At 36.5% G+C, this 22,597-nt stretch overlaps 1 protein-coding gene across 6 annotated transcripts in view; it reads right to left on the bottom strand.

Annotated features, from left to right (window-relative positions):
* RAB2A (RAB2A, member RAS oncogene family) overlaps positions 1 to 22,597 on the bottom strand; it is a 43,971-nt gene that overhangs the window by 20,721 nt on the left and 653 nt on the right. For 4 of the 6 annotated variants that reach the window (XM_081950319.1, XM_081950321.1, XM_081950318.1 and 1 more), the window contains 5 exons: positions 11,243 to 11,314; positions 8,634 to 8,701; positions 3,427 to 3,509; positions 2,479 to 2,571; positions 1,089 to 1,200 (listed from right to left, as the gene is read on the bottom strand). In XM_081950319.1, coding sequence (XP_081806445.1) covers positions 1,089 to 1,200; positions 2,479 to 2,571; positions 3,427 to 3,509; positions 8,634 to 8,701; positions 11,243 to 11,314 — 428 coding nt within the window. Of the gene's footprint in view, positions 1 to 1,088; positions 1,201 to 2,478; positions 2,572 to 3,426; positions 3,510 to 8,633; positions 8,702 to 11,242; positions 11,315 to 16,575; positions 16,630 to 22,365; positions 22,492 to 22,597 lie in introns of those variants that run through there. The other 2 variants (XM_081950322.1, XM_081950323.1) reach the window with 2 other exon arrangements.

The raw sequence follows: 22,597 nt of genomic DNA, 5'->3' as shown, positions 1-22,597 counted from the left end.
CATTCGCTCCCTCCCCACAAAAATGTTTTAGCCAAGACTGTTTTAGTATATTTTATAGGAGAAAAATAAGGAATTGCATATGAGAATGTAAAGTGACATCCAGATTTCTCCCTTCTTTGGGTACTTAAAATAAGGTTAAATGATACAAAGTGGTTTATTTACAAATGATGATTTGCTGTTGACCTGAATATTGTACAAATCTCAATGTCTGCGTCCTGCCTCTGTCATCCCAATTTTGATCAAAGTCTTTTCTAAACAACAGATCAATGGACTCTTAATGCAACTTGTGATTTACTTTGGAGATTATATTGAAAATCATTCCTCCACTCCTTGGTGAAATACAACTCAGTAAATTTTGATTTAATGTGCCATCTAATTAAGAAAAGAATAGCTTTTGTTGTTTGATTTCTGGTTTTTCTATTCCTTTGAATCTCTCTCTTTAGATTTTATTTGTAATCCCCAGCATTTATTCTACTTCCTCTGACTAAAAAGAGGGTTTTTAAACTGTTCTGATGAAACCTCTGGCTCTGTGAGAACTTGATGGTGTTGCAAGACACACTACATGTAAAAAGAAAAAGTAATTCTCGCTTGTCAATTGGCAAATTTTCTAAGGTATAGTAGAAAAAGCAGGGCTTTTCAGCTGACATTCAGACCCTCTCCCTACCTCTAGAGCACTTGACTGAAATAGCATGGAAGATACCATGCTATATATATAGCAATATACCTATATATAGTTATTCAGGTCCAAAGTAGGAAAAATGCTCTAAATTTGGCATGATGATGCTCATTATATCACTCAATGTCTCATTAAAATAGCCCAGTTTTGTGTATTCACAAATTAGGTATGTGGTCTCAGGAAACACATTTGAGGTATGTAGGTAGGCATTAAGACATCAGTGAAAGGACTGAGACATGGCTAACAGCTGCACAACCTTACAATCGGCATAGAAATCTTAATTTCATCCTGTGGCTTTTAATGGAATCCTGGTATAGTTCACTAGTTCAGGAAAAATATTTATCTTCATTTCAAAGATATTTTTCTATACTTAGAATTCTCATCTAACATATTAAAAAATACTCAAAATTACCTCTTCTACATTTGAAGCAGTTTTGGCAGATGTCTCCATAAAGATAAGGCCATGCTCTCTTGCAAATGCTTCGCCTTCTTCTTTTTTCACTTCTCTTCTAGACTCTAAATCACTAAGGAGAGAAAAATTAATTGAGAAATATCAGAATACTTAACACTATCTGTTTATAATATTTAAGTAGTATTACAATTATGTCAATTTTTAAAATCTCAGGTAGTATTATTTTTCTGAAGTCCAGATTTATTAAATTGCAAACATGTTCACTACTATTGATTAAAAACTCCAAGTGGAAAGCTTTAAAATTTCTGACCAGTGCCAGAATTGATGCTTAACAGAAGACATGCCTCTTCAAACAAATGAATGGTTGTTCATTATCTTAGCTAACTATTTCCAAACAATTGCCTTTGCTACAGTATGAGATACAAGTAGCAATAATAAAAACAAATCCTGTGTATAAATTGCCTATAATGCATATGACTCATCATAATGGCAGAGGCCTACAACCTAAGTCACATGTGGCGCAAAGCTTTTAAGTGAATCTCCCATATCCTTCAGAGGTAGTAATGAATTTCTAATTTCAATAGAAAATTATAAATATACATTTAGCATACTTACATTTAGCTGAATTAAATGTTAAGTGAAATTAGATCAAATTTAATTATCTTACTACTTTTCAAGGTTTGGTTATATTAAATTTAATGTGTAGAATTGTCCACATCACCAAAGTTTAAGAAACTACTTTAGCTGCAACAATACTGCTTACATATTTGAAGTAACATTAAAATCAACACTATGGAAATTTCTGATTCCTGTCATTTTGTGCTATTAAGGATATTTATGGATATCCTTAAACTAGTAAGTTCAAATTTCAGATGTCATGCTTAATAATTTAGGACCTAAAATAGTTCTTTACTATTGCCCAGCCAAGTATTCTGACTCCTCCTTAAAACAGCAAAAATGGCAGCGCTTTCATTAATTGTCTCCTAAAATATTTCTGGGATATAGTACAAAGACAATTCAATGCTTTCTTTCATCCTGCCTTATTAACCATAAACTATTATAAACTATGGACACACTGCAACTGAGAACTAGTTTGATCTAGTGGTTAAGGCACCCAGCTAGAAACCTGGAGACTGTGAATTCTGGTTCTACATTAGACACAAAAGCTGGCTGGGTCACTTTGGGCAAGTCACTCTCTTTCAGCCCAATTCACCTCATAGGGTTGTTGTGTTGGGGAAAATAGGATGGGGAAGGAGTATTAGATATGTTCACAGCCTTGAGTTATTTATAATAATAAGAGTGGAATAAAAAAAATCTAAACTCTAAATTTATATATCTAACTATAGAATTAAAATTATCCTAATGTACACCATTTCAGAAAACAAAATACCTTTTATTTCCAATTAGCATAATAACCATATTGGAATTAGAATGCTGACGGGCATCTTCTAACCATGTTGTCAAATGGTTGAAAGTATCCCTCCTGAAAAGAAATTAAAATGTAAATGAACACCAAAAAAAAACCCCAATAAAATATCTCAAAAGATTAACATTTAGAATTTATATTCCATATAATTGATATAAATTCTAACCAATTTACAAATCAAAACCAATGAATAACTTGGGAAAGACCAAACACTCTTCACCCTTCTTAAAAAGGCCTTACATTTTGAATTTATATAAGATTCAACCAAATAACACTAGAATCAGCACAAACTATTTAGAAATCATTCTTGTTTTGACTGATATGATAAAGGAACAATATTTAAAATTCTTAATTTAAATTTAAATTAAATTCAATATTTAAAATTCTTTTCATTCACGTGCTTTACAATCTGAATAACATAAACTCTCAGCACAATATATTAAAATATAACCTAATCCAGACAGAAAAGTAATCCACTACGTAATCACACACACACACACACACACACTCCCCTCAGTGTCTATGTAATCTTTAACCAAAAAAATACCTAGCATTCATCTGGTTGGGAATTTGAGTTCCTCTACAAAAAAGTATAAATGCTCAAGAATGTAGCAGCAGAACACTGTGAAATCTTGTCTCAGATTACAAGCTTTATCAGCTACAAGAAGATCCACTTCAGAATTAAGTATTCATCTTAGCCACGTTAAATATTATCTCTAAAACTGAACATGAATATACACATTCGGTCCTACAAAACCTGAATGTACTTTGACAATAGATATAATCCATCTTCATAAAGCTTAAAATAGGTCCACTGATAGCAATAAAATTTAAATAAAGCATGAACTAGTAGACCACCAACCCAGTATACTTTACAAGAGTCTAAATCACATTAAACGGCAAGATTCTCACCTTGTAATGTCATACACTAGTAAGGCACCTGCTGCCCCTCTGTAGTATGACCTTGTGATGGAACGGAAGGACTCCTGCCCAGCCTGTAGCAAAACAAGAGCAACAGTTTCTTATTCCTCATGTGTGAGAATTATCAGTTTATTTAGCTTATACAATGAAATTTATTTTACTGAGATTGGGAACAAAATAAACAGCCACTATTTCTTGAAAATAAGACTTACATATTTTTTAAAAATCTACAGCACCATTACAGGGAAAAATCAAGAACAAGACCTCTAAACCTTTTTTGGCAATCCCTGACAAGCCAATTTACTGAATGGCTTCACAATACATGAATCATTATTAGAGTACAGAATGGACTCCTAGCAACTAAGCTCTGAAGACAAATTTGAAAGGAAGCAAATAGCCCAGTGCTTCACATTTGAATTCAATAACTCCCTCCCTGGGGCAGCTGTTGACACTAGAATAAATAAAGCCCATTGTAAATAAATGATGAATGACATCTTTACGCCCACCATCTGCTGGAGTAAAAGTTGCATGAAGGCCAAGGATGCAGATTTTATCCATTATATCATAAACTGCAGCCAGATTTCAACAATATTCAGATGGGTTTTTTATCTCCATCATTTTATTATGAAAAGCAACAGTTTTGAATTTGGTTTTATATATGTCTGTTATCATTTAAATAACATCCTGTTCTTCTGAATCAAAGCATATCCAGAGAATGAAACAAACAAACAAACACACACACAGAATGGCTAGCATAGAAAATGTACAAAACATCTTGTATGTAAGTTGTCCTTTCAAATAAATGATCCAGAGGTCTACATAAACTAATTATCAGCATATTTTGGCACAGCAATGCAAAATATGTAATAGATGTTTAACCCATAATGTAATTTATAAATATAGAGTATTTATAAATACTATAAGTATAGATTAAAAAATGAACAGGATCCACATCAATATCAATAGTTTTTAATAAGCAGCTAACAGAAACTGCTTATCTGTTAGCAATACTAAATCATGTACTAAACAACATATAGAAGAAAATATATTTCTAACATCATCTGCAAAAAAGATATGACAGCTTTGCTGTCATGTCTAAATAAATTATAGTGAAAATAAATTAAGGATATTTAGCAATCAATATGAAATATGCCAAGTTTATGTAGCTTGTGAGGTCACAGGCTAATCAGACCAGGGCAGTTACTTCATAAGCTCTGTTATATAATATTAGGCAATCTATATAAATAAAAATGTAATGTTGGTTCAAAATCTCAAATCTCTGAAAGTTCTTCACCGATTGCTTTGAAATTTTGACACAACCTTGCATTCGACCATGCTCATGTTTTTGTATACGTATATTATATAGATGTCACACCTGTGACAGGTAAAAACATGCTTTTTTGTAAAAACATGTTTTGAAAACCAGTGCCATCTGCTGGACGTAAAAGCAACACACGCTATACCATAGCGTTCATTTCTTGAGTATAGTACAGTTCGGCGTCTCTCCAGCTTCATCCTGATGGTCCCTTTATATGTGTGGTTGGCCTGCGGCTGCACCCTTTCCCCTTTCTACTCCTCCTCCGATGAGCTTTGCCATTCCCACCAAGGGGAGCCAAAGCCTTTCGGCCTCCCCCTCCCCTCCTGCCAGGCCTTTGCTGTCTACGGCAGGGCGGCGCCTGCCCCATCCCTCGGCCGCCACCTCCCACCCTTAAGCTGGCCTCCCCCCGCCCAGCCCAGTGGAGCTCCAGAGGAGGTGGAGGCGGAGCATCTCCTCAGCCCGGCCGGCTGCACGCGCTCTCCCCTCCCCTCACAGGGAGCCAGCTATGGCCTCGCTAAGGCGGCTCCGACGGGGCAGCGGCAGTGTCAGCCTGAGGCGCAGTGGGGCTGGGGTGGCCGCTAGGTGCCCCGTGAGGCAGTGACTGCAGCGGCGACAGTGTCTCTGGATGGGCCAGCGGGGGCTGCCTCACATCTGTGTCACCTGGGGCGGCTCCTTCCTCCTCCTCCTGCTCCTCAGGGGATGCTGGCCGCCTCCTCTCGCCACCGCTGAGGGAAGCTGGGTCGGGGGCGGCAGCCACCTCCTCCTCCTCAGCTTGGCCAGGCCGGGGCCTGTGGGAGCATCCTCCGTGGCGGCTCTTGCAGAGGCCACCATGGCTCACTTCCATGTGGGGGCCGCCTCTGCCGGGAGACATGCGCTTTCTCTTTTCTTTCTTTTCCATTTACCAGACTGCGCCACAGCAATGGGTGGCCGGGTACAGCTAGTAGGTTCATATTATAGAAATGTGTATGGTATTAGATCTGCATACAGCTCTGATATGTCATGAAGATACTTACATAAAATATGCAATGTCAGAAGCCAATGATCATATATAAACCATACTTCATGATTTATATCCAGATCAATTCTATGTTACAATTCATTGCACTTCTCTATCTTGTTGTTTTAATTGTAAGTTTGATATTGTTAAGATTTCTAATTGCAAATTATAAGACAGGATAGGAATAATGCTATAATCTTGACTACATAACAGCAGTTTTGTACTTGAAACAGAGTTGCATGGAGCTTTGTAAACAAAATAGCTAAAAACAAATTATTATATCTTTATTCCTAAAAATAGTAAACTCTAGCAATAGCAACAGCACTTAGACATATAACACTTCACAGCCCTCTCTAAGCGGTTTACACAGTCAGCATACTAACCCATTAATTTGGGTCCTCATTTTATCCACCTCGAAAGGATGGAAGGCTGGGTCAACCTTGAGCCTAGTGCCAAATTACAGGCAGGCAGCAGAAGTAGCCTGCAGTACTGACTCTAACCACTGCACCATTGTGCATTTTACACGGTAAAATTTAAAGAGATCTTTTAGGTAAATAGAGGAACCTAGATACAGGTAAGCCTTGACTTATAACAATAGGTATCAAAAAATTCATCATTATGCAGTGCAGTGATGAGGTGAGGCATGTTTTACTACCTTTTTGTCATGATTGTTAAACAAATCACCTGCAATCATTAGGACGTCACATGGCTAACTTGAAACCTTCTGTCATTAAGCTTGCTGGGAAGGACACAAGGTAGCAATCATATAACTATAGGACACTGTAACTTTCATATGTGCAAGATAGTTATCAAGTGCCTAGATTGTGATCACTTGACTGCAGGGACCCTGCAAAGGCCATAAGTGGGAGGACGTAACTCAGTTTTTCAGTGCCATTGTATCTCTGAACAGTCACTAAATGAATGGCTGTAAAGTAGTCGTAAATGGTCGTAAACTTACATATGAAATAAAATACAATTTTGAAAACTTGGAAAGATAAAGGTAGTATTTAAAGAAATCAGAAATAAAATATATCCTGTGTAGGATTTTTAAAAAACTGAACAAACCAGAGTGAATCTGTTAATTTAATGTTTCTTAAAGCAAAATGTTAGTCCTGTTAAAAATGGTCATTTTCTCATTTCTTGCTGGATTTGATTCATCTATGAATTGAAACTTTACACTAAATCTAACTTATGTATTACTTGATATTGTGAAATTTTCAGAAACTGAACTATTACTGCAGAATCCAAATGGTCAGTTATCAGAACTAGAGGTTTAGTCTTCTGAGCTTTTGGCCTCATGCTGGAGTCCATCCTCATAGAACTTCTCTCTACTGGCATGTGTCTCTGGACTACATTACGCATCATATTTATGTGGTACCTTGTTGGGTGTGGATTCCTATTGGGTGATTGATGTGTTGATGGCTGGCTATTGGCTGTTATTTCCTTGTGCTATCAAGTCCTCCTAAGTGTCTGTTAAACTGGTGGTAAATTAGCTCTGCAATTGACTGACAAGGGAACTGTTTCTCATGCTTCAATCATTTCCCTGGTTATCTTTTTATCTGCTCGGCCAAAAATCTTAGCAGCTGAGAAACTGAATGTATGTCCTTGTTCATTGCAATATCACGCTACCAATGAGTTCAGGTTTCCTCATATGATGCTCACTTCTGTTCTTGCAGTCTGGTGGTTAGCTTCCTCCCCGTCTGTCCTACATAGTCACAAAGGCAATCCATGCAGGGGATCTGATAGATTACATTAGAAGTATTTCCCATCTCCAAGTGATTTTTGCAAAGCATGTTTTGTCCTCATATAGTAGCTTCTGGGCGATATGCAATGCCCACTTGCAGATCTCGAAAGCTGCATTGTATTGCTTCCGACCCATATTGGATCCTGCAACATTATCCTGGGAAATGTATATTTGCCTTCATTCATGAAGTATTGCTCTAATATTAATATAGAAGATACATTAATAAATGTGATATGGGAGCAATTTAGTAGCTTTCCACTGTAGCAATGGACAATCTGTAATTTTTACCTACTTACTCGGTCTTTTTTTGTGTATCTCTCTTATCCATCCAGGTTATATTACAAAAGCTGCAAATTAATTGTTATTGGAAATAGTATTCCAATTATTGTTGGAAATCATGACCCTTGTTCACTTTCACAACATCCCTGCCTTGCTAATTACAAAGCTCAATAGCTGAAGGGAAATCGAAGGCTTGGTCCTATTTTCCCTTCCAGCAATTCTAAGCAGAGTTATTTGATGGAAACAGAAAGCAGCAAGACTTCCATGCTCTTTCCAATTTCCTGCTGTAAACTTCCACTTTCTTGTTATTAAGTGCCAAAAGCAACACACAAATACTTTTTTCTGTTTCTTTTTATGGATAAGAACCATGAGTTGACCATTATGCATCAGAATAAAGAATTGTTTTAAAGTGAAAGCCTTTTTGCCAATTGCACTGAAGTAAATGATGCAATATTATTGAATGAACTAATTCTATAATGCACTGCTTAATACCTCTTCATTCAGTAAACATGTTTAACTTACTACAGCCCCTAAAACAAAACATGCTAATTCAGACATAGGTAGACAAGACAAAAATTTATCATTTCCCTACTCTTTACAAAGCCTAGAAGCAACAAGTTAACAATAATTTCACAATCATAATCATTATCATCACCATCACCACCACTCCAAGTATAAAATGAAGCCACAGTGTATCCTGATAGAAACTATTGATTCATAATATTTCAAGTTTAACAAGTGCAAAATCAAGGACCAGTTTTGCTAATCTGGAAGATCATATTATTTTTGGTAGCTTCTATTTTTTAAAAATAACAATCTGAATTTGTCTAAAAAATTCTTGCAGGAAGATTTTTACTTACTGTATCCCATATCTGAAGTTTTATCTGTTTCCCGTCAATGGTTATCATTCGAGCACCAAATTCTACACCTGAATAATGAAACAAAATCAATGAAACCCATCGTTTCTTAGTTTTGATTAACTATATACGAAAACAATCAGAAAAGTACACAAAATTGTAAAAGAAGAAAATGAAATAAGGATCTACATTAGTCTTTCAAAAACATTGCAATACTGTTCTCCAGTTGCTTCAGTATTCCAGTTCCTTTACAGATTTGCTAAGATTCCATTCATGCCAGACATCATAGTATAGTTTCTGGCACTTGGATAGCTCACTCAAACCCACTACTGTAGCATGAAGAGGCCTTACTAATCATTTCTAAAGGATATATAATTATGACTGCCTTTATCTCTGCAGGCTATGGTAGAGGCAACTTATATCCATTTTAACATTTAGACTGACATGCAAATGAATGGAGACACCTTACTGATGTTAGTGATAGCATGGATTGGGATCTGCCTAGTTCTAAATTACAGTTTGAAGCTGTAGTTTGTATGCCCACTCCCTCCAGAGAATGAGCACAGCCTACCATGATGTTTTGGAATTGGACTCCAGGACAGAAAGAGTGCCTGGCTTCCACAGAAGGATCTCTCTTCATAATGCCTGCCTGGCTCATTCTGAAACTCTTGTCAAATCTTATGCTTGGCCATAGTTTCTATTATTTTTATTATTCTGTGGGTATGTGCCATATTCAATTCCCCTTCTGAGAGGCAAAATGCAGGTAGGAGAGTTCATTAATTGTGAGCACAATGACAAAGTACAGGACTCAGTCACTATGACAATACAATCAATGTTTGCATATATTTCTGCCAGTTCAAGGACTACAGGAAAACATTTAATCACAAGGAAACGCAAGAAAAAATAAAATAAAAAACTGCTGCATTTGAACTATGGTAGGAAAAATAAGAATAATCATCCCAAAGTATGATTTTCTTTGTTAAAAAAGGCAAACAGAAAATAGATAAAAGACATTCATACTTTAAGAAATGGTATACTATATGGCTCTTTTTTCTTTTAAAGTTACTTCCTGGTAACTAACTGCTATTAACACAAGAAAATAAATGTGTTAATTGAACTATATCTACACATTCAGAGAAACATAATTCATATAATTTTAAACTCCTGTTTTATTTTTGGAAAACATTTTAGAAACTGGATTATTCTGTATAATTCAAACTGGCATTATTACTGTATAATAAACAATAGGGCTACAATACAGTAGTTTTATCACACACAAAAAAGAAGAAGCATGCTGGTGTTGTATGTTCCTTTCCATTAACATGACTGCATAAAACCTACCACCATACTCATAAATGCTTATCGCAAGAACACAGAATTTATGTTTCTGGAAAAGTCTCCAAAAAGAGGTTTATATTCTGTTTGGAAAACCCTACCCTTTTCCTAAAACCAGAGGTGGAAACCTGATGGTCAGAGTCAAAAATCATTTTTGAAGGGTTGTGTATTTTATCATAGAACTGTATGACAGGAAGGAAGAATTGATTTTGAGGAAATTTTAGGGGATTTCCTTGACAGAGTTACAGGAATAACTTTGTAATAGTTTCAATATAGGATTGTTACTAGGAAGAAATGGCTATCTCCTTTCTCCCGCAAAGCATCCATACTTTAATAAGATTTTAAAATAGTTTTCATTGTTCACAATTTTAACTGTTATTATATATTTATGTGTGTTTATGTATATGTGTGGGGGTGGAGAAGAACTCTCTTGAGTGATTGCAGGTAATCCTAGAGAGACTTACGACAACAATTGAGCTCAAAATTTATGTTGCTGTGAGACATGTGTTCAGAGAGTTTTGCCCCATTTTATGACCTTTCTTAAAACAGTTGTTAAGGGAATAATTGCAGTTGATTAGTTAGTAACCCGGTTGTTAAGTAAATCTGGCTTTCTCATTGACTTTGCTTGTCAGAAGGTCGCCAAAGGTGATCACATGATCTTGGGACACAGCAATGGTCATAAATATGAACCAGTTGTCAAGCACCTGAATTTTGATCACATAGTCATGGGGATGTTGCAAAGGCTGTAACTGTGAAAAATGGTCATAAATCACTTTTTCTTTGCTATTGTAACTTTGAACTGTCACTAAGCAAAATGTTGTAAGTCAAGGACTACCTGTACAAGTCTCCAGTAGACAGCAACATATTGAATTCCCATCTTCCTATTTTTCTGATCATTTTAGTTAAGAGTTCCCCAGATTTACTATCACTTGGAAAGATTATCCTGGCTTGTTATTTCTTCACATACCATTGTTTTGGTTCTCAAAGGAAATGATAAGCTATCATTTCCAGTTTATTTGCTAAGCACATGTTTCCTGGCCCAATCAAAAATCACATAGTAGAGCAGATGAATCACATGAATCAACAGTTTGCCCACAGTAAGCTAAAATTCCCTAAATTTTTCATACAACTATGAAAAACAGTAATTATATACAAATGTAATTATAATTGTGGAAATAATAACTGTTCAGTATATACCTAAATTACATATTAAATGGATTAAGAACCATTTATGTATAAATGTTTCATCTTTCATCATTTACCTACTAAGGACTTACCTATAGTAAGGTCATGAACTGGTTGAAACCTTTTGTCTGTAAACTGCAACAATAAACATGATTTTCCAACACCTGAAAAACAGGAATTTCAAGAATCTGCAGTCATACAATATTTACAGAAATGGAAGTATTTAAAGGTACACACTCATTAAAGCATGTTTCTGAAGTTTAAAAAGGCTATTGCTAAATCTTATTATCAGCAAATCATTTTAATGTGCACATATAGCAAAAACAAAAGTGACTTAGAACTAATTATTCCCATGATACTGTGATAGTTAGAATCTACATATATACAGGTAGACCTCGAGTTACAACCATAATGGAGCCTGCCCATTATGGCTGGAAGTCAGGACAAATATTAAATGAACTGCTTCGCATTACAACCAACCATCCCTACTCTCCCTAGTGCAGTTGTTAAATGAATGTGCAGGTCGTTAAAATGAGCATGGGGTGCCTCAAATATGGGGAGATTCTAGAAGGCCTAGTGCAGATATAAGCCCATCTGCTTCAGGCCTCCTCACCTCAATTGCCAATCACTCACTTACTTTTTACCATAGACCTCCATCTGGAAACTTTGTCACGTTAGAAATGAAAGCAAGCTGCTCCATCCCCCAGTGTCCCTAGACAGCATGGCTGTGGCCCAGAAGCAAGTGCCAGGCTGAAGAGTAAAGGAAAGGAATGAAGCAAGTAAAGAAAATCTTTCTGCAGTTTTTTGTTTGGAGAAGCTAAAATAAAAAAATCATCTTAAAAAATTTAGCCGGTTAGAACAGAACATATGCAGCAAATTGGATAGAAGTAGACCCTTGAAAATATTTTTGCTGTTTGTATGACTGCCTTTAGGATCCAGTTAGGACTTGGCTTTAGAATCCTAGCTAGGTTCTAAAGGCAGTTAGACAAACAGCAAAACACTTTTAGGGGAGTTCTAGGGGAGTTTTCCTCCTCAAGGAAAAAAGTTGCAGAAAATTTCTTCGCTTGCTGCATTCCTTTCCTCTACTCTTTAGTGGAGTCAAGATAAGTAATTTACAAATTTTGTCACCATCTTTCCACACATGCAGGAAGTTAATAAATTAAATTGTTAAAGGGGATAGAAATTGGAGGACGGAGGTGGGGAATTTAGTTTCAACACCTAACGGGATTGGGAGAGAAAAAGATGAACAAGTTTCCCTCTCCCAGCCTTTTTTCTTTTTATGTTTTTTATATTTTTGTTTTCTTTAAGAAATGTCAATTGGAGGTGGGGTGGAAGGGGTTTAAAGCAAGGGAAAGATTTTGGAAAGCTCATCCTGTAGCCACTGCCTTAGCATGCAGGTTCTGGTTTCCCAAAGAGGCAGGAGAGCCTTGTGGTTTTCCAACAGCCAGCTGATTGGGGCAGAAAGCTCTGAAAGAATTCCTTTCTGCAAGGAATTGGAGCGTGTTCGTGATGCATCGGAACAGGCCCAAGTCCTGTGGAGCCCCTTTGGGATGGAATGGGGAGAGAGGTGAGGGGCTTTGCAGCAGGACTACTGGGTGTACTTTCTATTTGCTGGTAAGGGTGCAAAAGGTGTTCTTCATTTATTTTTCTTTGGATTCAGCAGATTTTTAAAAGAATAACTTAACTTTGAAAACTCCACATTACCCTTCTGTATCTGGTCAGATTATTATCCATTTTTTGAGTGATTAAAGCCAAAGAATAAAAAAACACAATTCAAACAGAATCACTGTTTCCAATTTTTAAAGACTTTCCTTACCAACCCCCTCGCCCGCCACTAAACTCTTATACCTATTAACCAGTCTTGACCCCAGGTTTTTATAAATAATACTGAATTATAAAAATCTAAGAAATAAATAAATAAATAAATATACAACAATCAAATAAATTATATTTGCCTTTAAAAAATTTCTGGACAGGCAGCAATTGCTTGGAAGAACCTACTTTAGTTAAAAATATTATTCCTTGTTAAAAAGCAAAAACTTATAATAGGTATGTATGGTTCCTTATTTAACAACAGAGTAAGTTCATTTCTCTAGATTTCAGATTTGGATCAAAGTAGGAGCAGACAGTTGTTGATCTGGCCCACATTAAATCATTCTATTTTCCAAATACATTTGGACAAACTGCATGTTGAGAACAGAATATACTTTAAGAAAAACTTTACCTACTTTGCATAATTGTTAGGATTGTATCATTCAAAAGTTTGAGAAGTTCCCTATTTTGTTAGAAATGTATGTAAAGTCTTTGCAGTTAAGATTAAGATTCTTGTAACATTTATAAAGACTTTTCTTAGAACATATCTATCCTGCTATATTTGCTAAATGACAATTCTCAATCAAGTGATAGAGGGATGTACATAACTGAACTTAATTTTATAGTGTGTTAAGTAAAATAGGCTTCAAACAGGCTGGTATCAAAATAGCCATTACCAAAAAAGAAGCAATCCCTTTTTCAGTTCTAGACTGCGACTAATAATTATTAGTCCAAGAAACTATGACATGTGAGAATGTCTAAGAATGTTCCAAATAAGGTCCTTCTTACTTTACACAAATTCCAATCACTAATTATTTATTCAATGGAAACTTCTTTCTCCTTTTAAAAATATTTTTTGTATATTAAAATACAAAAAATAATCACTGTATAAGTTTTGTTCAAACAGGCATGTCAATCATTTTACTAGCATTTTAGGAAGTATAAGATTTCATTGACATAGGTCAGAAAATAACATATATTATGTTATTACAATAACAATATTTTTACATGAAAACAACAAAACCTGCCATATTGAAAAGTGGCTTTTGTCAGCACCAAGGCTATAGATTGAAAAAGAAGGTACTCTGTTTCTACTCGGCATTATTCCTCCTAGTGTTCAAGACCCACATTTGGAAACAACATCCTAGCTTGAGCTTGAGAAAAAAAATCCATATCTATTCCCAAAAACTGACTGGTGTGTCATGATAATTACAAAAATGTACTTTTCAGCTTCTAAACTACTCTCTTTCTCTGATGTTTTCCTTATACAGGAGGAAAAACCTAGAAAAAAATGTAGATCCTGCTCTCTATCACACACACATGCACACAGACCAAAATGGTAATTCAGTTTCAGAATGGGAGGCCAAAAAATGAACTGTTTTTGCCTGGATTTGGCCTGCAGAATGCTTCGGGTGTGTGGATGTGTGAAAAACAGGATGCACAGACATCCCAGGAGGAAAAAAAAGGGTGAAAATGGCCAATTTTTGGCCAAAAATGAGCTGTTTTTGCCTGTTTTTGGCCTGCAGAATGCTTGTAGAGGGTGGTGGTGGTAAAAACAGGGTACAGAGATACCCCAGGAGACCAAAAAACTGTAAAAATGGGCCATTTTTCATTTCTTTATCGAGAAGATAAACAGAGATAAACGGCGAGACAGAGGAAAAGAGATATAGAGACAGAAAGAGACAAAGAGACATTTCTCAAGTTCCTTGGGGCTGAAAAGAATTGCTGCAAAACTGAGTTTGTGAAGTGGACCACTAGACTACTAAACAACTGAAAATATGATCTAGAAAAAAGAAAAAGCAACCATAAGAGCAAAATGCAAACAAAAAGAAATAAAACACCCCAGGAACAAAACAAATTAAAGTTTAATTTGTGTGCATTGTTTAATGGACTGTTAAATTGGCCAGACCCACCTAGTCACATGACCTAGCCACACCCATCTAGTCACATGACCTAGCCACGCCCACCCAGCCGGCCCGGCCCCCAACAGTCTGAGGGACCCTGAATTGTCCTGTTTAAAAAGTTTGAGGACGCCTGCTCTAGAGTATACCTTACAGGTGACATAGTCAATTTTTTTACTTCATAGAGGAATTTAGTAAACTACTCCCAAACAGGCAACTATCTCATCACTGTTTGCAAAAAACCTAAGCAGGAGGAATCCATTACTGCTCTAGTCAGACTATTAACAGCTCTTACCATCAAAAATTTTTTCATGCTATTAAGTTTGAATCTCCTTTTAATTTCAAAGAGTATTTTATCTTCTTTAAATCTTATGTTTTGCAAGTTGAACATGTGTTCCCAAATCATGTGCCATAGTAATCCAGCAAAACAACAAGGATGCTGTAAGATATTTTACTACTTAATAAACAAAATAGCTTCATGACAATGTTTCGGAACCTTTGCTTTAAACTATTCTTCATGAGGATAAATTTCCAACCCCATAATCCCTCTTAAAAATCCACTCCAGCTTTACTATGCCCATTTCAATTGGACATAGTACTCCAAGTACTCTAACTAGCCCAGAGTACAACAGAGCTATTACCTCATGTAATTTTGCTATAATACTTTTGCTAATGCAGACCAAAATTGTATTGGCTGTTTTACTGCAGCATCACACTGGCTGTTCACATTCAACTGACCATTCATACAGATATTGCCACAAAACTAAGACTCTACAGTTGTATACCTATTCAATTAATTTTTTTCCTAACTAAATGCAGTACTTTATTACTTTTGAACACTATCACATCAGTTGTGACCTCACTCAATACTTTCTTTTAAATCAATGCAGAATCATTTACAAGTCCACCAAATCTCAAAATCTTCTAGCCCAGGGATTCCTAAACTTTTTACCATCACACTTTCCTTTAGTGCGCTCTTAATATATACACCTCCACCCAAAATTCAAACTGCAAAATAAACACAAATAAACAATGACAATGCAATGAAACTGGGAAAGGAGGATTTAATTGTAGCAATGTAATTAAAAGGTTCCTCATATTTCCCCTGGACCCTGTCTGTGTCTTCCCAAGGGGGGTATATCACAGAGTTTGGGAAAGCCTGCTCTAGTCTTATATTACACTGTTTGCAAGGTTATGATGAAAGTCTTGTTATATGGTTTACTACACAGCATTCTCTTGGTTAACAAACTCCATCATAAAAATAGATAATGCTATTCTGGCACAAGTTATTCTTAAGAAACCATGCTGCCTCTTAACAACAGTATTTTCTATTCTAGCTATTCAAATTTCAAATAATCCTGTTACTCCTCCCTTACTACCCTCCTTTTCCTTTTTCTATGTATTTCTTTTTCTGCTTCAGCCAATAGGTATTGCTATTCATCCATGCAGACTTGCTAAAATTTCTCCCATTTTAAACTGTTTTATAAATTATTTGCGCCTATTTCTTCAGTATCTTGTTTCGGGAGATTTCCCAACCTTTTTTTTTTCACTTATTTATCATAAGATTTCATGGTGTGGCATGATGCCCAACTTTTAAAATCTTAAAATCTTCCTTCTTGAATGCCAAGGTATATGACTGTCTTTGCTCAGCTTTTCATAAATTATCTTGAACTCCAATATGACATGATTGCTTTCCCATGAGTACCACACACCTCCAGTCCATTGACTAATTCCTCTCTGTTGATCAGGATTAGATCCAGGATAGCTGAAACCCTTGTTTCTTCTTGCAATTCTGAGAAATGAAATTGTCAGGAAGAGAAATCAGAAACTTGCTGGGCCTCCCATTACTAGTTCTATTAATTTTTCAGCAAATATTATCACTATAGTCTGCTTCTTTGAAAACTTGGGACATGATTTAAAAATCTAAATCCTTTAAATTTAGCACTCAATGTCTTATAATAAAATTCCCACGTAGCTATGACTTTGTTTTTTAGGATTTTTAATCCTACCTAAAAGCTTTCAACAAAAGTTCCATATTTTAAGTCATATTTTTGGACACATGGCTTATTTACATACAAAAATACTCCACCACCATTTTATTGTGTCTCCTGAATAAACATCATTTAAGCTTTAATCATATCCCACCAGATTCCAGGATTTTATAATATCTTGGAATCAAGAGTGTTCATTCTTTTCTAGCCTTGTTCCTTGTCTGCAAATGATTACATGGTAATCCTTCCACCGAAAAATATTAGAGAAAAGAAAAAAAAGTATCAGAAAGTGAACAGTGGCCCTATTACATTATTGCATCCACACTGCCCTCATCTGGCATGTAGCTCTCAACAAATATCTTCAAATGAATGTTGTCCTTGATAAGGAAAGAAATTAGCCAAACCTGTTTTGGGACTTGATAGTGTGTAAACCAGAATATATAGCAAATGCATATTTAATAAGTTATGACTTTGCACATTTGAAACCAACCCATGCAATATCTGCTATTAAGTAATGCGTTACTTAAAAAGGATTTGCCTTGGAACAAAGTAGGTTTCTCTCTAACAACCCATGGTAAAAGACAGTGTATACAAGTAGAGAAAATACAGTACTATTGCTTCCCTTCCCAAGAGTAATTGTCCAATGAAATTTCTCCAAGAGCAAGTCATACAATACCTTGGGAGGTGGTAAAGGACCTCAGGTAGCAATAAAGGAATTGAATGTTACTCTTGCTCTGCCTAATGCCAGCATCTCCCATAAAGAAAACACTGAACAAGAATGGTGCACATGGGAGGCTAGTAAAATTACTGCTCTTTAGAAAACATACTGCCCCCTTTCTCAAGTTTGTTAAAATTCACCTGAATGATTTAGAACAGGGTGTCAAACACACAGCCTGCGGGCCAGAACTGGCCTGTGATAGGCCCAGAGTTTCTCATGGGGCCGTCCCAGAGACGGCCAGGGACTGGCCCATGCTGCCCCAGCAACAGGCCACTGCGGTCCCGCCCACCCCGTCAACCACAACAACCGACTGTGCCCACCCTGACTCCCCAAGGGCAAACAAAATCCCGATATGGCCTGCGATAGGATCGAGTTTGACACCCCTGATTTAGAAGGTTATTTAAACTACGTTCCGTAGTGAATGACACAAGACTGGAATTTTCTAGCATTAATGAAGATTATTGGGGGGGGGGGGGGGACTCCTTGAAAGACTGCATTGCAACAAAAGGATTTCATCCAAATATGAATAAGATGGGATTTGGAGTGGGCCTGGATAGCATGCAACTTATTTTAGATTCTGTCAGCAAAATTTATAAGACAGTGTCAGCAAATCTGTCCGTGAAATAAAGCTTAAGCAAATGAGTCATGCTGTACTACAATGATCACAAGTAAATGTACACAAGTAAAACTACAATAGAATGGCTAAAGCATAAAAGAATTCACATTGGGAAGTAGCCAAGTCAAAATCTTGACTGTAACTCAACAGAAGTCCTAAAATAATGAGTTGAAACAGTTCTATAAGGAGTGATGTGTCATTTGTAGAAACCATCAAGAGGGACAGGAAAAGTTTGGTTGAAATCACGGCTGCTAAAGAAGATTCCATAATTTACTAAAGCAAAAGTTACACATATTTTTCCCCAACAAAATTAGAGAATGTTATGTTATTGTGTTCAATAGACACAAGATTCTACACCCATGATGGCAGACCTATGGCACGTGTGCCACAGGTGGCACGCAGTGCCCTGTCTGTGGGCACACAAGCCATCGCCCTAGTTCAGCTCCGTCGCACATGCACATCCCGTCAGCCAGCTATTCGTCAGGACTCTGCTGCACATGCGTGGGGTGCATGCGCAGGGGCTGCATGCGCATACATGGGGGTCATGGCGCATCTGGAGGGTGCACACATGTGGGGGTGGGGCATGCGCACAGGGGCCGCACGTGTATTGCATTCTGAGGATTTGGGCGTGCTTTGGATACTCAGTCTGGAAAAGATTAGCCATCATTGTTCTACACTATTTTGTAGGTTGTTTAATCCAAATCTCATCTATTAATAGGATTTAATAATTCCATGCTATTATTAGTATTTTTCAAATAGTTCAATCTATTGGAATGCTTTCATCTTTATATTTATCTTTCCCCTATGGAGTACTGAATGTTTCGGCCATCTGAAATTTATAAGGAATGATGTTCTATATGGTGGGTGCTGCAACACCTTTTAAAAAAAGTTTTCCCCCTTTCTTGATTTATACTTTTCAAAATTACTTAAAGCTTTTATGATTGTTCCGTCTTCCCACCCTTCCATTACTGATTTGCCATTTTCAATGTTAAGATTCTGTATATTTTAATTATGATTTTCAGATGAGTTAACCACTGAAATAGAATTACAATAAAAAGAATATTTTAATTTAATATTTTAATCAATATGAGGCACACTATGTAAAAGACTGTAAAATAATTCCATTATAGATCTATTCATAGTTGGAAGAAATTAAGGGCATCTCAGAAAACAGATTCCCTTGTGGGAACTTGCTTTGCTTCTCCAGATTAATATCTGAAATGATATGCTGTTAGCATACAGAGCACACACAAAGAACTCTATTAACACACTTATGCTAAAAATGTATGTGAATAATGTGAAATCTCTGAGATTTACAATGGTGATGTACAAATACAAACATTTGACACTATAATATGAATATGTAATCATTTTTGAATTTAACGTGACTTCAGAAAGATCGTATGGAACAGGAAAAGACATAGATCTTGTCTTGTTCCATAGTCAGGGCACTAGTTGCTATTGTAGTAAGCTGCTGGACCAAATTCAAAATGATGACTTCCAAGCCATTATATTGTTACATCAAGTACCATCTTGTTAAATTTGAATCTGCATATCCAGTAAGAACTTCACATGGCCCCCTAGAGTCTACAAAAAGTGAAGGGGGTGGATTAGGCAGCAGATTCCTTGTGCGTCCATGCCAATAAATAATTCTATGCAAGAATGTATTTTGAAACTCTTCACCTCCAAAGTTCAAGCAGATCCTTGCCTCCTAATATTTCATAAAACTGTTCAAAAACATTATTTCATCGTACTTTTAAGCAGGGTTGAATATTTTGGATAGCTGTTGCTTCAGCATTTTTAGTCTATTATATAGTATTTGCTGGAGCAGGATACCAGAACTGTGAAAAATCCTTCCTATTACTTTAATTTTTGTACTGATTGGTTTAAAAGAGTTTCCCAAGTTCATCTGCTGAGCTACATATGGATTTGAATCTGGATTTCTGCAGTCTTTGTTTAATATCTTAACAGCTACCCATACTGGGTCTATCCCCTATTTTAACTTTGTTTTCTAAAGTAAATATGCCCTTTATTAAGTACAGATAGTCCTAACTTACCAACCACAAATGAGACCAGCAACTCCCATCACTATACAACATGGTTATAAAGTGGAAAATTGCATGGATGTGCCCAACTGATGTCACTTGTGGCTGCAATTGTTAAGCAAACCATTTAGGTTAAGTGCAACATCATGTGAATGCAGCTTGCAACTTCCTGCTGATTTTACTTGTTGAAAGCTAGCTGTGAAGATAGCAAATGGCAAACATGGGACCACACAAAGCTGCAACTCTTGTAGCACACTGGTTGTCAAACATTTGAATTGTGAGCATGCAAATGTTCTTTTTCCGTACCATCATAACTTTAAATGGTTGCGGAATGAGCCATCAATAAATGACGAATACTTATACATTAATATTTTTGTGTTATTTTTGTACCACTATTTAAGAAATACATGAATTATCACCAAAGTCAAATATGGTCCAACTACACTCCCAAATGTGAATTTCCCACTGTTAAAAAAAACCTGTATAAAATTTCCATATATACCAAAATAGTCTTTTTTCTATTTTAGATCATTTCAAGTTCGAAAATAAAAATATTCTGTGCATTCTTCAAAAAGTATACAGAAGATCTGCATAGCACTGCTCTAGTATTAAGGAAGCTTGGCTATTGTTTGAGCCTCAACATATGTGTGTGGGTGGGTGTTGTTCCATGAAAGAGCTGACTTATTAAAGTTAATGCAATTGTTAATGAAACAGCTGTTTAATGAAGAGAGGTGTGCTGTGTTAAGATCAGATCCAAAGGATTTCTTCCAAATCAAGGTTTGTAGCTATGTAAATATAGGCCTATTTCCTTTTAGATTCCTTTTTCCCAATCTTAATTTACTTTGTTACAACTTATATTGACCAGGGAGTCCCTGGGTTTATCAACTTTTATAAACCATTCGGAGAGGTTTATGCTTTGTATAAACAAGCATTCATTTTTAGTAATCTCAGAATGAAAAATAAGGATCAAAATCACCATTGCTCCTCAATTGCTAATAAAGGCAGGATTACATAATTGCACCATTTTAAATTGCCAAATTTAGTTTAATGTCTCTTTCGTGAATAACTATAGCTGCTATACATAAGCAACATGATTATATTTGGACATCCTGTCTACTCTAAAGCAAATTACAGTATGTATACTTCATTATGCATGAACCAGGCCTAAAAATCAGCCTTCTACCAGCTGCAATGTCCCTTATACTCTGGACTTCTCTTATAATTCTTTATCTGGTCTGCTTGGGGAAAGTTGGCTAATTCCATAAATCATTACAAAAAAATTACATTTCACAGGAAAATATAAAAACCTAGAATACCAGAATATATTAGCCATCCCCTTTCAAATGCTTTTTTTAAAGTTTGAAGGAACTATTTGGCTTTAGCTTTGTACGTACTTGATAATGTCAAACTTTATTATATCTCTTTCTGATATTAACAAAATGAGTAATGTCTTGTTTGGGGATACATGCACCTTCAAGTACAGCCACTTTAACAGGCAACCACCGCTTCTTAGGAAACGCAAATACATGGAATCCAGAAGATTTAATTACCACATTGCTATATCTGTATAAACAGATCATATGTCAAGTTACTTCAAGAGGGATAATAAACAAGAGACTAACCTCAACCCGGGCAATATAAACTAACAGTACAAATAGGTATAGCAATACGAAAAAAAAAATCAAGCCTACAAATGCTGAAACGAGACTGCATAGTCTCCACATTAAGATGCTGAGGCCAAAAGAAAGTAATTGCCTAAATCATCAGTTTAATGTTAAAAACTATGTTAAAAACTATGTTTTGAACTATGTTAAAAAAGGCTACCCTTTCAGTTCAATTTCGGAGCAACTCTATTCTAAACCTTTGTGTTTGTCCATTAACTCGACAATCTCCAAGGAATGGCACTTTCGCTGGAGCACCTTCAACTAAAATTTCGCAAGAGAAGTGTTTAGCCTCACTGTACGTAATGGGAGATTTAGACAGGAACTTTTCAAGCGTGGCAGGTTTGAGGTCTAGAATGGGAAACTCTCGGGGCGTTGTCACGCTCCGTCACCATATATTTTTTTAACCTCACCGAAGCATTCGCCTAACCGCGCTCTTTCAGGCCTAAAAAAAAACCCTCATTAACCCACCCCAACCGCTTTTCTTGTGCTTCACATCTACCAGGTTGGTAATGGCGTTGCCGCTCAACGAAATTGGGGGTAGCACTGGAGGGGTAGTAACACCGAGGCTTGATGGGAACCACGGCGGAGACCCGGCCGCCGGTGTAGGCCTTGTTAGGCCGGCGTCAAGCTGCGGGCGGTCCCTAAGTCGAGCACCTCCCCCTCTTCAGCAGTCACTACCACGTCGGCGCAGCCAACACTG

This window comes from Natrix helvetica, assembly GCF_964273705.1.
Source record: "Natrix helvetica genome assembly, chromosome: 4".
NCBI classification, from domain to species: Eukaryota; Metazoa; Chordata; class Lepidosauria; order Squamata; family Natricidae; genus Natrix; species Natrix helvetica.
Note: the sequence above shows the minus strand (reverse complement) of the source record. Positions and strands in the feature narration are given on the sequence as shown.